The 15940-nt window shown below is 43.3% G+C and overlaps 1 protein-coding gene across 1 annotated transcript in view; it reads right to left on the reverse strand.

The window, feature by feature from the left end:
• The window catches only part of RTF2 (replication termination factor 2), a 416662-nt gene that overhangs the window by 108839 nt on the left and 291883 nt on the right, over positions 1-15940 (reverse strand). The window contains exon 6 of the mRNA XM_078652002.1: positions 992-1105. Coding sequence (XP_078508128.1) covers positions 992-1105 — 114 coding nt within the window. The remainder of the gene's footprint in view (positions 1-991; positions 1106-15940) is intronic.

A 15940-nucleotide genomic window follows, 5' to 3' on the forward strand; every position in this document is an offset into this window, starting at 1 on the left:
TCCCAAAAGGGATACTGACAATGGATGGTTTAATGTAAAGTATTACGTAAAGTCAGATTTTCAATAACGGAGTGCTTTCCAATGAATAAGGAATGGTGGTGAGATTATCTGCAGTCCGATGATTTAAGCCGAAATAGGGAACGGTCATTAGAATTATGCAAAAAGGGTAAATTCTCCAGGATACATGGCTTTCCAGTTTATTACAATGTAAGTGCATCTGTTTGTAGATATTACACATTTGTCGGGCATCACACAGAAGGAGATACTCAAGCACACGAGCAAAGATACATCCAATCCTGTTGGGTAACGGCCTGGTTATCTGGTAGCCAGTTATGAAGGCTTTTCAAGAATCAAGTCAGAAGTACCTTACTCTGCTGGCATTACTGTTGGAGAACAAATGCAACCAGACGAATATACTATTTATGGTACAGAAATAAGCCTAGAGACTGTGGGACAAACTGCAACAAAACAAATCCATGGTGGGCAACTGGTAGAGCTTTGGGTTGTCTACATGAATCATGTTATGGTCTGGTCATGGCAGGGTCATTATAATAACATTGCAAGCAGATAAACAGAGAAGGTATTCTGTTCATGGAAGTGTGGGCACGTTTAGCACAGCTTTTATGCATGGGGGTTGATGAACGATCTCTGTGACAGGGAGAAAGTAGCAGAAAGTGAGACTGTTATAACTAAACAGGAGGCAGTGGTGAGCTAGGTGGTAAGCTGGGGTGTTTATGAGATGGCAGAGAAGGATATTCTTTGCAGGGCGAATATATATTAGAGTAGGGCTCAAGTGAGGATGCACAATGAAAAAGAATGGTGGAGGGTGATTGGATCTGATGGGGGTTGTTAAAATAACTGTGGCGCTTTAGAAAAAATGATTTAAAAACAAAAACCTTTTGACAATTAAACTGCCCAAGTCTCAAAAGGTGATGCAACATCACTTTAATAATATATTTAAAGGGAGAATAATCAGTTCCGAATATAGTACCCTCTCCAGTTTCGCCTTTTGCCTTCTTTCTTCCATTTTCTTTCTCAGCACTTCCACTTCGTCTTTACTGCCGTTAAGGGTAATGAGATCATCTTCCTGGAAAGCAACGCCACACTAAAAGGAAATGACAATGAGACAAATCATCACGTATGAGTTAAATAAATTCAATTGGTTATGAATATAAATGCATGCATGAATTTCTAACAAGCCCTCTTATTTGGAGAACATCCATCTGTGATATAAATCCAAGTCAATATTGACATTAAAGTTAGAAAATTATTAGTTTTAGTCAACTAATCGACATTTTTCAAATCCCTAACTCAATAAAGGAATCGCGAATGCAGAGAAGAGGAGGCAAGACTTCAAAATATCTTTCTTCCAAACAAGCTGGTTCGAACATTATGCTCCTGTCCCAACATAACCATGGACTAATGCAGTAACATCATCATTATTAGAGAAACACGCCAGTGAACGTCTTGACTAACATGGATTTCTTTACAAGAACCCTGCTATATGGCACGTCGGTTTCCCCCAACAGAAGCGGTACACATTTTAGACTGGGACCTCTATATTTTGGTACTTTAACGAAATGAACACCTAGTTTAAAGCTCTAGGCAGAGATTCTTCCATTTTATGATCTCCTCTTTCTAGTTGCAAGAGAAACATCCGAGGTTTAGGCAATTTCATGCCATACTGCTCAATAACATGTGCGCCCTTACAGGTTTCACCCCACGCAATATGCAAGATACGTGCCATTGACAAACAGTTGCAATCATTGTATTCCTCATTAAATGCTTCTAGATGACAAAATGTTAATGTGGATATTTTCGTTCCATTCTCATTTGTTTTTAAAGCACACTCATAGCAATGGCTTGCATCAAGTGAGTAATCACAGGTAACGTGCACACTACAGTCTGAACCATTCCTTGGCGTAGCTCTTAAACGGCGACAAACCACAACAGCGACAATGAAAACAAACAAGGGCCTCAATTAAGTGAGGTGGCAGCCGATACTTAAAGGGAAGCTAGCAGGATTAATATTTTTACATTTTATACATTGGCTTACACATGGGCATCAAACCATACAAAATTAGAGGCATATGTAGGAGTGCAGGGCATGCAGCTTTTAGCAGAACACAGGTTAAAAGCTACACCGTTTACACAACCAAGGTTAGGACCTGAACAATACTCAGAGAATCAGATAATATCTAACTTTGCATGCGACTAAAACTCTAGGCACTACTTAACATTGTAAAATTGGGACTATACTATACATTTATCTCATTTCTTTTTTTTATAATTCTTTTTATTGATGACCACATTACACATACAATAATTTGTCAACAATGTCAGGAAAGAGCCTGCTCACACTCAGCTATCTGGATGCAGCCGAACGAACACACTTATTTGTACGATAATACCGTTCGACCAACTTTTACTCAAGCTGCAAATGTCCATGGTCCTGCACTGACCTTGGGGGTTCGCAAATACCACCCCTGAAGGCGTTCCATTTTCCCCATATCCGAGTCCACTTTTTAGGGCACCCCCTTGCTTCGTATATTGTACGCTCCATCAGCATGCACCATCCATGTCTCTTTGCCACCCTGCCAATACTGGTATCTCCTGGGCTCCCCACATTTTGGCGATATTTCGTTTTGCAATCATATTTCCCAGCGTCACCCAAGTTTGTCCTTTTCTATTCAAATCTGTGGGTCTCCATACATTCAGTAAACACAGCTTTATATTGGGTTCTATTTTAGCTTCTATAACTCCCTCCATACACTTTATCAGGTTCGACCAGTATTTCTGGATATGCACACATTCCCAAATGATATGCGCAAAGGTGCCCTCCTGCCCACATCGCCTCACACATCTCGAATCCGGTCTATAGCCCATCTTCACGAGTGTGGGCTGGTAAGATACATTCTATGAAGGATTTTTAATCGCACCAGTCTGAGTCTAGAGGAGATGGTCGTCTCTCGAGAGGAGAACAAGGCTTCCATCTATTCTTCATCCTAAATTCCCACTACATCGTGGTCCGATCGAGCTCGGAGCTGGATCACGGGGTCCGACATATTGTTTATTAGTTTCTTATATGTCATGGAAATAGATTTCCTCAGCATATATTCGTCCAGGACTCTAGCCTCAAGTGGAGAGGATTCTGGGAGGGATTCCCCCTTGGGAATCCTCGCACGTAGTGCATGTTGTATTTGAAGATATCTGAAGTACTCTGTATCTGCCATTTCATACTCAGTCTGTAAGCATGTGAAGAGGACCATGTCGCCCGCTTTCCACAAATCTCCGACCTTGGAGATACCAATAACGTCCCATCGGAGAAAGCCCTTAGTGTTACGCAAGTTTCCTAATATCTGTGTCTCAAAGAGGGTTGGCAAGTGTAATACGCCCCTCCCAACCCAGGCTCTTATTCACCGTTCGACATATGCTAACCGCTTGTGTGGTGGGGTTGGTCAGTTTCAGCCAAGCAGGCTTGGTATGTAGCACTCTTGAGCAGTCCCCGCCTGGTAGTAACCACCTATCAATCAAGTATCCCAGGTCTGCTTGGGGCCTGTAAATACATTGGTTAATGGCGGCTAGTTGCGCCGCCCAGTAGTATCTTTTAACATCCAGGAGGCCAATTCCTCCTTCGAACCATCCCCTGGTGAGCTTGTGTGTGGAGATCCGGGGTGGGTTTTCGCCGCACAAAAGTTCCCTTTGGGAACTTTCAATAGCTGTGTAGTATTGCGAGATAATCGGGCCTGGAGAATTCTGCAATATGTACAGAAAAGTGTGGCGGTGACATCATTTTAAAGAGCGCAGCGCGCCCCAACAGCGACAGTGGAAGTGTCTTCCAGTGGGAGATGTCACTTTTGAGTCTCTGTAGTGGGGCAAGAGGTTGCATTCATAAAATCTGGTCTGGTCACTAGTAATATAGATCCCCAGGTACCTAAACCCTTCGACCTCTTCAGTGATGCTATTTCCCTTGAGTTGGGGGGGAAAACTACCGTGGAGGACAAATGATTGATATCGTTCAATTTATACAGTAAACCGAATATTTCCCAAAATTAGTGATAACATGCAGTACTCTATTTAGTGATGATCTGGGTGACGCCATATACAGTAAAATATTGTCTGCCTATAGAGAGATGCGGTCCTCCCATTCTTCCGACCATCTGAGACCGCTCATGACTGGATCTTTTCGGATCCACATTGCCAAGGGTTCCAACATCAGAGCGAAGAGCAGCGGGGAAAAGGGGGCACCCCTGCCTAGTACCCCTCTCAAGATTAAACGCTGGAGACCTGCGATTATTCACTTCTACTTGAGCCAATGGGCCCGCATATAGGAGGCAGAGCCAGCTGAAAAACCCCTGGCCAAACCCGAACTTTTTCAGGACCACAAACATATACGGCCACTCAATCGTGTCAAGCGCCATGGTGGTGTCAATGACCCCCACCACAGTGTCTTCCCGTAACGTGCCCAACTTTCCGATCACTCCGTGTAGACGTTCAAGATTAAAGGAAGTGTTTCACGCTGGCATGAAGCCAGATTTGTCTGGATGCACTAGTTTTGCTATTACTTGGAACAAGCAAGTAGCCAACCGTTTTGGTAAGATCTTGGCTTCTGCGTTAAGCAGAGATATAGGTCGATACGAGGGACATTTGTCCTTGGGGTTCCCCTTTTTATGGATGACCATGATGGTGACCATTCTTTGCTCTTCCGGGAGAATTCCTTTCTCACGACTCTCCAAGAACATGTTCGTAAGATATGGCGCTAGTTTGGTCGGGCCAGTTTATACTATTCAATCAGCAGACCGTTGGGGCCCATCGCCTTGCCTACCTGTAGGTCTCTTATAGCTCTCTTTACTTCTATACTCGCCAGTTCTAAATCCAAGTTAGCCCGGTCTTCCTCAGAGAGAGTAGGTAGGGGCATATCGGATAGATGGGACTAAGCTTCAGCCCCCGAGGATACTGAGCGGGACTTATAAATCGGTTGGCAATAATTCCCGAATTAATCTGCGATCTCGTGTTGGTCAGTTTGTTGTTGACCGGAGTCGCATGTCAGTCCCCCCACTAGTCTGCTGGCCTGTTCACAATGATCTAGCCATGCCAGCAGTTTCCTGGCTTTATCACCAACATCATATATTTTACTGACGTTGCCCTGTACTGCACTCCAGCCACATCTGGAACAAAGGATGTATATTCTTTAGTTTTCTTCTTCAACAGATGCTTGATCTCTCCCGATTGTGAGTCTTGCATTTCCCTCTCTAGGTGTAGCATGTCTGCTTCTAAACTCATTAATTGTGCGTTCTTCTCTTTCCGGGTTCCCGCTATCAAGGAGATTGCATGACCTCTAACCACCACCTTGAAGGCCTCCCATTGTGTCTGTGCAGATTCCACCGGGCACTAATTTTCTTGATAGTAGAGCTCGAATTCTTTTAAGAGTTTATCTCCAATTAGTGGGTTTTTAAGGTGCCATCAGTTTATGGGGGCAATCCTGCCCACCTGCGGTTCCCCAACCTCCACATGTGCCCAAACCTGGGAGTGGTCAGAGATACCCCTCGCCAAGTGACGCACCTCCTTGACCTGTGCTGTTTATTCTGCTACCACAATAACAGTCAATTCTAGATAGAGTGCGGTGGGCCCCGGATTAAAATGTGTATTGCATATCCATAGGGTGAAGTGCTCGCCAGGCGTCAACCAAACCCATCTCTCCCAGAAAATCATGAATCTGTGACAGGAAAGGTGGCAATTCTTTCGGCGGGCACCGATCTAAGTGGCCTGACACAATTGAGTTGAAGTCCCCACCAACGAGCAGTCGACCCACAGGGAGGGATATTTATCTAATTTCTTACTGAAAAAATGCACTATTCCCATTATCAACCAATATACGTACTCATGCACACACACACAAACAATCCTAACATATATTTTCCAGTAATAATACTTTCTTTAACTATGTGGATCCATTTCTTTTTAGATAGCTGCTTATCATGCAATTTATGGCTTTGTCAGCCTAATGCTATGTCCAAATCTTTCAACAATCCTCACCAAACTTCTAATTCACCTATTCATAAATATGGATGTGTGTGCTTTTCATTACATGAGCACGGTCTTGAATTGATCCACATTTTCTGGATAACCATAGAATATGTGGCTTCCTGTTTTCTTACGCTAACGGAAATCTTGTAATTTTCTCTTAAGTGACTTGTTTTGGAGCAGAAATGTCTCACAAGAACTCAAACTGGATGGGTAAAAGATTTTTTTTTTAGGTCTCGGTTAGGCAACACTGGCGCTCTCTTCGAGACATGCTGTATTGAGGTACGGACTTGAAGCTCCGCCCACTCTCCACCCATAATTTTAATTGTCTTGTGTCATTGTCCTTTGTAAATGTTGGCGTCTGATTCTTTAATAGGCTTATTAGTCCCTCCTTAGTACCGCCTTGTCTACATTTGTCAACTCCCATGAGGACTGGCCCTTTTACTTGTGTGTTTTAATTACATCCTCCAAGTACTATTCTCTTGAAGGGCTTTCTTCTCCTTGCTTTTGCAGGCAGGCCGCTCTCTCCCACAACGGTTTATTTTATTTTTTTATTTAACTAGCCCGGCAGCCTCATCACTAATAATGGCGCCGGGCTTTCCTTTTGTTTCCTTGAGATGGGCAAACGCAGCTGCATGCTTTTTCTTTTTTTATTTGCTTACTTTTTGTTATAATGCTGGCACCCGCGCTTTAGCTTTAAACATTTTAAGCTAAATCGTGGTTGCCGCAATTACTTCAAAAGTAAACAAATTGAGAGAAATATGCATTTCATTTTTTTTCTATTTATTTACTTTCCTAAAGCAGGTGTTATTTCTCCATAGCCGCGGCGCGTGTGGGGCCTCAGCAGCAGTCCAGCTCCTGTGTCACATTGGGCTCCCATAGGCCCACCTCTGCCTTCTTTTCCTCTTCATGTGGGCAAGGAAAGGGCACGAGTCCTTAAAAAAAGAAGTGGGGGGGACACTGTCACCGGAAGTGACATCACAACAGGAAGTGACGTCACAAAAGGTGGCTTGCACCATTGGGCTCATTGTGACCCAGATACTTGTGACAGGTTTCATACCATGTCTTCAAAAAACGTATTCAAGTTCAATGCATTTTGATGTAGCCTGTGGTTAAACGAACGAGGACCCTGGTCATAACTTTGACGTGTTGGGGGTTCTAACAAATGTTGTCTGTGATTGTGCTGGCAGAGCTTTGCAAGTGCAGGAGAGGAGAAAGGGGAGTTGGATGACCCCTGTAGGAGGTAATGTAGTAACGACGTTCAAACGGCACTGTCTTAATGCAGTGGGGGATGTAAAAAGTGTTTGCGGTAGAGGAAACGATCTCGTCCCAGAGAGGCCAAAGAGTGAAGTCCAGCTGTTTGGCAGGGGAAACGGCGTCCCCCCGGTAAAATAAGTGGGGGGACGCCGTCCACCGGCGTGGCACCCGACTCGAGCCCTGGGCAAGGTGGCAGCTGCAGCACCTCACCGGTCGCAAGTTTCAAAGTACAGAGGGCTGAAGGAACCAGATGTTTATGAGCCATCTGTCTCCCAGCGGCAGCAGGGGAAGCTACAGCAGCATTCTCAGAAGCCCTGGGAGTGACACAGGTAACAGGAGCAGCTCCGCAAAACCCCGCAGCAGCGAGCCCACACTCTCAACAGCAACGGCCACAGTCACACAAGGGACCCTGCTCTCTGCAGCTGCGCCATATTGTTGATGCCCAATGGATTGCTGGTTCTTTAAGTCTCTGCCTCTTTGCGAAACAGAGGAATTCTGTGCTCTCACCCCTCGCAGGGGTTCTTCTCTATCTCGTTTATTTAGGAGCATGTTTAACATGCAGTGATAAATCGATGGTAACTTTGTATCTAGTTTCCTATGAAAGGGAAAAACCATAAATCATCAGCTGCTATTTTATTGCAGCCTTTTGTTGCCCTCATCTGCAGTTCATAGCAAAGTGATCACACCACGTGAGATGTTTTATGGGTGCTCTAGGAAGGAGACATCTCTGTTAAGATGAAGATCAGGATTCAAACACAACGTCTGTTTCTCAGACATTTTTTTCCCATATGGTGTAATAAGCAGAAAATAACTAGTTCTTTTAAAGTGGTACAACGAGTCCAATGTTTGCCCTCCTGTAGCTCTTTCCACTCATGCTTCAAGCATGATTCCATAGCACACTTTTCTCATGCAGTGATGCCGATTTTGTTGTACATTTTTTCTTTAAAAGAGGACTCTTTGTACAATCTGCTTGACTCCTGGTTAATGATCACTTATACTTTAGGCGCAGGGCCCAGAAAATCACTAACCCATGTTGGATACTTTTACATTTGTCCTATTTTTTATTATACGTGTATTTGGGTTGTGTGTATGTCACACTCTCGATTGTGATAATTCCAAAACTGATGATCCATTATGAAGCTTGTTTCCCTCAGTCCGCAACCTTCTCACCCTTTCATTGTTATTAATCGTTTTATTTACAACTTTGAGTATTACACACGTTTCTTGTATCATTCCAGACGAAGCATTTTACTTCATTTACTTTTTGTAAGAAAAAACTACCCAAGGGGGAAAAAATTGCCATTAGATTATAAACACATTATAAACACATTATATGTTTGCACTTCTACTGTATTTTGTTACCTAACATGGAAAATGAAATTTTAAATAGACATAATAAAATAATATTATCATTTACAATACCAATAACTTTCACAAATGCGTGACCGGTTGCAGAGCAAATGCTCGTCTTGCAGTGAGCGTAATTTGCGATAGTTCTGTACACAAGTACACATTTTGCTTACCTTTTTTCTTCTGACTAACTTGACAGCTGGGAAATTAAATTTGTCACACGTAATATGTACGACTAAGTGTCAACTTCTGCACAACTGTTTCAATTTACCTGTATGATACCTTGAATTTTAATAAGCAATATACTTCATTTATGGCATCCACATTTTTTGTCTTTTATAGATACCTCGAGGTCAGATGTTTAACATCCATCCTCTTTTTGACACACCACTTTCCAATAGAGTACACATTGATAGAGACTATACATATTTCTGGAAAACCCAGCGGATCTGTTTCCTGTCAGTGGCTCTTCACTCTGGAACCAACTCTGCACATCTAATGCTAGAGAACGAAGACCTTAAGGTTGAAGGAAGATTTAAAACACTATCTTACAATAAACTCTGTAAATAGGGGATGTTACCATAACCTCATTCAATAGTAGTCAACTTACTGATCTCATAATGATGAAAGCCGCAGAAGGTCTTGCTGGCATTCAAACTTGTGACCTATCACTGCATATTTCAGATGTGGAATGGGACCCACCACAAATTGCTCTGCAGGACTTCGATATCCAGCTCAATCACACTCCACCACTATGGACCAAGCCATCTCCGCTAGGGGTGGGCGGAATTTGCGTAGTCGCGTTATGCAAAGCTCCGCAAAACGGTAAAAAATCTACGCGAGCACACAAAAGTTCTGCGAACATGAGGAATTGCTTGTTCCCCTTGTTCGCGTTGCTTTTTTCCTGTTAGTGTACGCTGTTTGCGTGCTCGGGGAGAAATATCTCGTGAACACACATTTTGAAAGCGCGAACAAGAAAAAAAAATCAGCGAAGCCGCGGATCGCAGAATTTGTCCCAATTCCGCGTTCTCTGCGGAACGCGAAATTACCTAAATTCCGTGAGCGGAACCGAATTTACCGCCCAGGCCTTATCTCCACAAGACCTACAACAGTGCCCGCAAAACGATCTTGGAGGCAGGAGTTAGCTGTAGTATATTAATTGCAAACAAAATTAATCTAATATTACGCATAAGTCCACCACAGAAGAGCACAACAGCGATTGTGGGGTCGAGAAAAATACATTGAAACTGTGATTTTGATACACTAGTCTGTCTGTAAATTTTTCGACTGTTCCAGGGGTCCCAATGTGTATAAGAAGCATATACAAGAGGCTGTTCTAAGGTATCCAGAAAAAAAAAATGCAATATATTAGACCACAGTGATCACTGCCTTACTTCTGGATTAAAGCTAATAAGCATTATGCAGCACACTGTCGGGGCAGAACCAAGCTTGTAAGTATGTATTTTTCCATCAAACTTAATTCAACAATACAATTATGGTCAGAATGGGGGCCAAAGATTCGTTTATAGTAACGCTTCAGATGCGAAGCTGTTACCAGGCAGACTAAGGTTGCTAGGCATCAGATCTCAAAATCACTTCTTGGATCCCCAAAGCATAAGTCGGAGGCATGTAACTTATGTTTAAGCAAATCCTATTGGAATCTGTTAAGTTAATTTCCAGGACACGTGTACAGGAGAACGAGTACCAACCAAGCGAGATCACACGGTTGAGATGTGTGCTCATATGCACGTGTAACAAACCACATTGCACTTCACACATTCCAACAGGATTTGCTTAAACATAAATGATTCCCCGACGACCACTCACATGGTCAGAATTGCATTTTTCGCGTGGCGCTGTCCTGTCTTGGATCCGTTCTGGCGTAGGGTGACTTCCTGCCTGGGTGGGTTCTAGGGATGGACCGTCCAAATGAACACTAAACTGACCCCCCTACATATTAGCAATACATTGGGTGATAACCGGTACAAACTAATGCTGCCTATACTTTTTTTATTTCTGAAATACCGTTCCACTACTTTTTGCAAAAACACAACTGCCCCAGGACAGTAATCTCTGACAGTTTAAATGCTTCAGCAGAAGTGTCATGCAGTGAGTCTCCTCTGCTATGAACCCGAAAGCAGGCAGGTCGCTAAACAAGCCTACCTGCCAGGGTGCCTGCTTGCCTGAGGGAACTACAAACGCTCGCTAGAAATTAATCTGCAAAGGCTAATCCGCAAATGTAAAGGATGCTTTGAAGCCGATACTGTCTTTAATTGATCCAATCACTCGAAGCTTTGTTATGACAAGGATTTATTCTTTTTGACGAGCAATGTAAAGAGCTGTGCAGTGTGAGCTTTTAATTGCATTTATACAGCATGCCTACCACCCCTAAAGGTATTGAAGGGACAGTAATGTAAAAACAAATGCATTACATACACTCTAAAATCTATATCTTGGAAGCACCATTTTATCTTAAACCTCTTTGCGCATTTTGTAGCAGTCTTTTACTGTGGGTGATGCAATTTTAAAATAAGGACTTACATGTTCACAGTGATTTCTGTCACCAGTTTCTGACCTCGTATCACGAGTCTCCACTGCACCAACCAAAATTTAATTTGGTGGGTCTCTGGTTAGACACAGGCCTCTGCCGTGCATTAACCAATAGAGGCTTCATAATGTACTGTAGTGCATTTCCCAATGAGTAATAATTTTTTACATGTATTTTTCGTTTAAGCTGCATGTTATTTTATATGTAGCTACCTGACGGTGAAAGACCAAACACGTACAGAATATTTGATTATTTTAGCCCCACATTTCACCCCGCCCCCACGCTTACGGACCTCCCCCCACAGCATGCAGCATCACAGGTCCTATACTTTTTTAATGCACTTCGACCACTGACATAGCCACAATCGCCCTCTCCACTTTCTCCCTTTTCTCTTTTTTTTTACACAAACCGATAAGTTAACAAGCCGCTTTACTGTGTACTTAACTCAACCTTCTACGTGTACCTTTGACTAACCAATGGGCTCCCGGCCAAATGATCCGTTGGATAAGTCACATCTCCTCCCAGTAGCATGACGAATTCAAGGCATCAGGGAATCCTCAATGGAAGCCCCAGGCAAATGGAACCAGGGGAGAGCACTGTGTTCCTCACAGCTGAAAGAAACCTGTAATACTGGCAGACTCTACAAGACTGCTTTAGCCATTTAAAGACTGTAGACACTAGCTGGGTAATGGATGGCAAGTTAGTCTACCAATCAGCCCACACCTTTGTATTCTTCCTGGTCACGGAGAATGAACATTTATCATTCATATTTGATTAAGGAGCAGAGTGGTTTTCTTTCTTTTCTTATTGGCACGGAAATCACAGGCCTGCCCCTGCATATTCAAACTGTCGAGCCTTGTATATCTCATGAGCTCGTAGGAGAAACAAGCGAACAAACCAGTAAAGGGAATAATATTGCGCACTGTGAATTTGAAGGGTTTTCTAAACGCCCACCCACCCTGCATGGCACCCTTCTCCTTCAAGGTCCATCAATCAATTACAAATAATGTGTATTACCATGAATCAAACTCTGGACAAATTCCATGCAGATTCTATGATAGAGTGAATTACTAAACCAACATTGATGTTAAATCTACAGGATTTATGTTATCAAAACAAATATGTCACAGTGCACAAACACTACACAGAGCAGGCGTTTCTGGCACCCTTCCAATTGCCATATTTGTAGAGGAAAGGTGTATTTTATTAAGCCTTCAAAGCTGTTTGTCCACACAGCAGCCTCCCTCTGACAGTGGTTTGCGTGATGTATTCCTATGGGTATTATGGCAGTTCTATAAATATACTGGAAAGTATTGTGGAAAATAGATTGCATTTGCAATGTATGTACTGCTTGAAGAAAATGTACTTCCTGATAAAATCACATCACTGCAGAAATAATTTTTCCAACTGATCAATAACACTTGCAAAATCAATGTTAGTGTCTCCAACTATAAGAAACCATAATTTGCTATTTTGTTGAGCGACAATATGAATTGTTACATCCAGTGCTTTAATATTGACCTTTTTCCTTTAAAAAAAATGCTTTTCCTATCTCAGTATAACAAGCGCTATTACAGAACTGATCTCTATTTGATTGGCTTACTAAACACTTGAGCCTGCAGGATATTTATACTAGTTTAGCCATGTCACAATGCTTACATTTGATTGAATTATATTAGCAGCTAATCAAATTCAGCATATGAAGGAAACAGATGTGCTTTGCGCATGGTACCCATGGCCTAAAACTTTCAGTAGCTCCCTCACTCATTTGCAGGGCAGATGCAACCATCTCCGTATAGAACAATGGGATTGTGCTCATCCAATCATCAGACAGCAACCTAGAAATATTTGTTGACATTTCTGGGATTATCCAAAACCCTATGACCAGTAAAGAATCCTCCCCACGTAGTTCCAGCTAGTCAGGCAACCTACAAGAACCCCAAGTAGTGTCCTCACTTATATCCAGCACATCAAACACACCACCCTCCCCTTCCCCCTCCCTTACTCCCCCACAATGATCAACATACACAGTACCAACTCTTCACCTCCACACGGGGGCCCGAGCCCCCCTTCTTGTACTGCCAACCGAGACTGCACCAATACTACACCTCTAGAGCAGTGGTCTCAGAGTCACCCAGTCATGGAAGGAACACCATCACCCCCACTATTCCCACGACCTCTGAACACATCTTTGACTATCCCCACCTCACCCTACTCTCACCCTCCCCAGAAAGGATGCATTACACCTCCACCAATGCCATTAAATATCACATCTTCACTTGTGATCCACCTTCCCCTCCACTAAGCCACACAACTATTACACTTATGATGACCCAATGACTATCTACACAGGTTCCTTTATCCCATTAAAGCAGACTATTCCCAACCCCTACCCCTTCCCTAGTCTGCGACAGCCAAAAGTTCACTCTGCCATCTCACCCTGAACTGAAATGATCACAGCAATCACCCACTTGGAATTTAAAATGAACACCATACTAAAAGAAATGACTGCATTACTTAAGGGTCTCAAATCCAACCCCAGATCATCTCATGATTTGTTTACCACTAACCTACCCTTGGGTCACCTCACTGTACTCCCTGGCAAACTATCCCTCTCAAACAATATTAACTCAACCCTAGACGTGCTGCACCTGAAATGTCTCACTTTGAAGTGGAACCCATAATCAACTCCTACGCCACTGCCATCATCCTACACCAAAATCCCGGTCATCCTTAGAATGAGCAGGCTCCCTATCCTAATTGCCTATCCCAACCACCAGCCCAATTCAACTCCATCACAATCTTAAACAAAAGCAGCAACCATATCAAACTGCATGCTCCTAAACTTTTGGTCAGCATCGAAGCATGCCACTGAAATAGCGGACACCATCCAAAGTCACAAAATCGATCTCTGTTTCTTGACGGGAACTAGGCTAAACTACCACTCGAACAGCGATCTTGGATTTCCTCACCCCACCAAGTTTCTCAATCATCCGTCACGACTGCAAAGATCACTCTGGTGGCAGTCTAGCGATCATACTTAAAAACAACCTTCATCATACACAACGAATACTCAACCGTGGAATATCGATGAGTTACCCTTCCCTCTAAAGGCCCAAATCCTGTGAAACCCCACATCATCTATCACCCTCCAGGACATAAACATAAATTCCTAGAAGAATTAACAGAGTTCATAACTCTAAGCTCCTTGAAAGATTCCAAAGACATCATTGTAGAAGACCTAAACTTGCACCTGAATAATACCAATGACACTACTGTACAAGCATTAGAATCGAAAGGTCTCACCCAAGACTGTAAGAAGCAAATCCACAACAAAGGTGGGACCCTTGACACTGTCATCTCCAACCATGATGACATATCCCTGCACTCGATCCATCCCATGGAAAGGTCTGATCACCAGGTAATTCGACCTCAACATAAAACACACTAAGATCCACAGTGAAACCAACCTGCGGAAACACTGGACAAGAAACGTGCACCAAATCCAACAAGCAGGGCTAGAATGCCTAATTAGCTGCCAAATCATTCCCCAACCTGAACTGTCACCCACCGATGAACTCACCTCTCACTGCAACACTAAAATGACTGGACTCCTTGACGTCGCCCACTAAAACTCAAATTAAGAAGTGCCACCTACAAATCAGGGTTCAACAGACCTTATAAAAGGGAGGCGACTACTCAGAATGACGGAAGGAAAATGGAGAAACCAACCCTCCCTAGCTCATCACCCATTCATCCGAACAGAACGTCTAAAATATAAAAAGCACACCTACAGAAAAAAATCTGCCTTCTTCAGAGCCCACCAAGACAATTCACAAAACTGATCCAAGGACCTCTTCAAGATCATCTAAAACCAAACCTCCTCCATTCCTCAACATACTACGGATGCCTGCAATAAAAAGTTTGCTAAATTCTTCGCAGACAAAATCACAAACATTGAACTCTCTTTAGACCTCGCCCCCCTGCTCCTACCACCATTGACCCCGCCTCGAATGCTGGCCCCCATATAACCCCTAACCAACTGAGGTCAACCTCCACCAGCCCAACATCACAGGATACCAGAGCTACAGCGTCAACCACCTCCATCCACAAAAAAATTGTCTGAATTCGCAATCATATCTGAAAAGAAGTCAGGGAAATACTATCCTCAAAGTCGACCACCCACCTCTCTGACTCTCTACCCTCCTCCCTTGTCAAAAAACTCAGTCGCATCATTGCTCCAAAGTATAAGAATATCATCAACTCCTCCTTATCCAGCTGCTCCATGCTGGCCTCCCTTAAACTACGCCAAATCCCCTCCATCATCAATAAGCCTGATGCTGACCCTGATGACCTCAATAACTACAGACCCATCACAAACCTGCCTCTACGTGCTAAAACCATCGAAAAATGTGTTCTCTCTCTCAATTAAACAATCACAAAATTCAACTTGTACAACAATTTACAATCTGGGTTTAGGAAAGGCTGCAGTACAGAGCCTGCAATCCTAAACATCGAATGATGACTTACACAAATCCCTCGACGAGGGGGGTGCCTGTCTTCTCATCCTCCTTTGCCTCCTTGGCCTCTCAGCGCCCTTTGATACCATCAACAACAACACTCTTCTCAACACCCTCGCACAACGGGCAGGCATCATCAGCACTGTACCACAATGGTTCCCATCATACCTGAACGAAAGATCAGACCTAATCAAATTAAACAAGTCCACATCGACAGTAACATCAGTCACCCAAGGAGTCC

This window comes from Lissotriton helveticus, chromosome 7 (assembly GCF_964261635.1).
Source record: "Lissotriton helveticus chromosome 7, aLisHel1.1, whole genome shotgun sequence".
In the NCBI taxonomy this organism is placed as follows: Eukaryota; Metazoa; Chordata; class Amphibia; order Caudata; family Salamandridae; genus Lissotriton; species Lissotriton helveticus.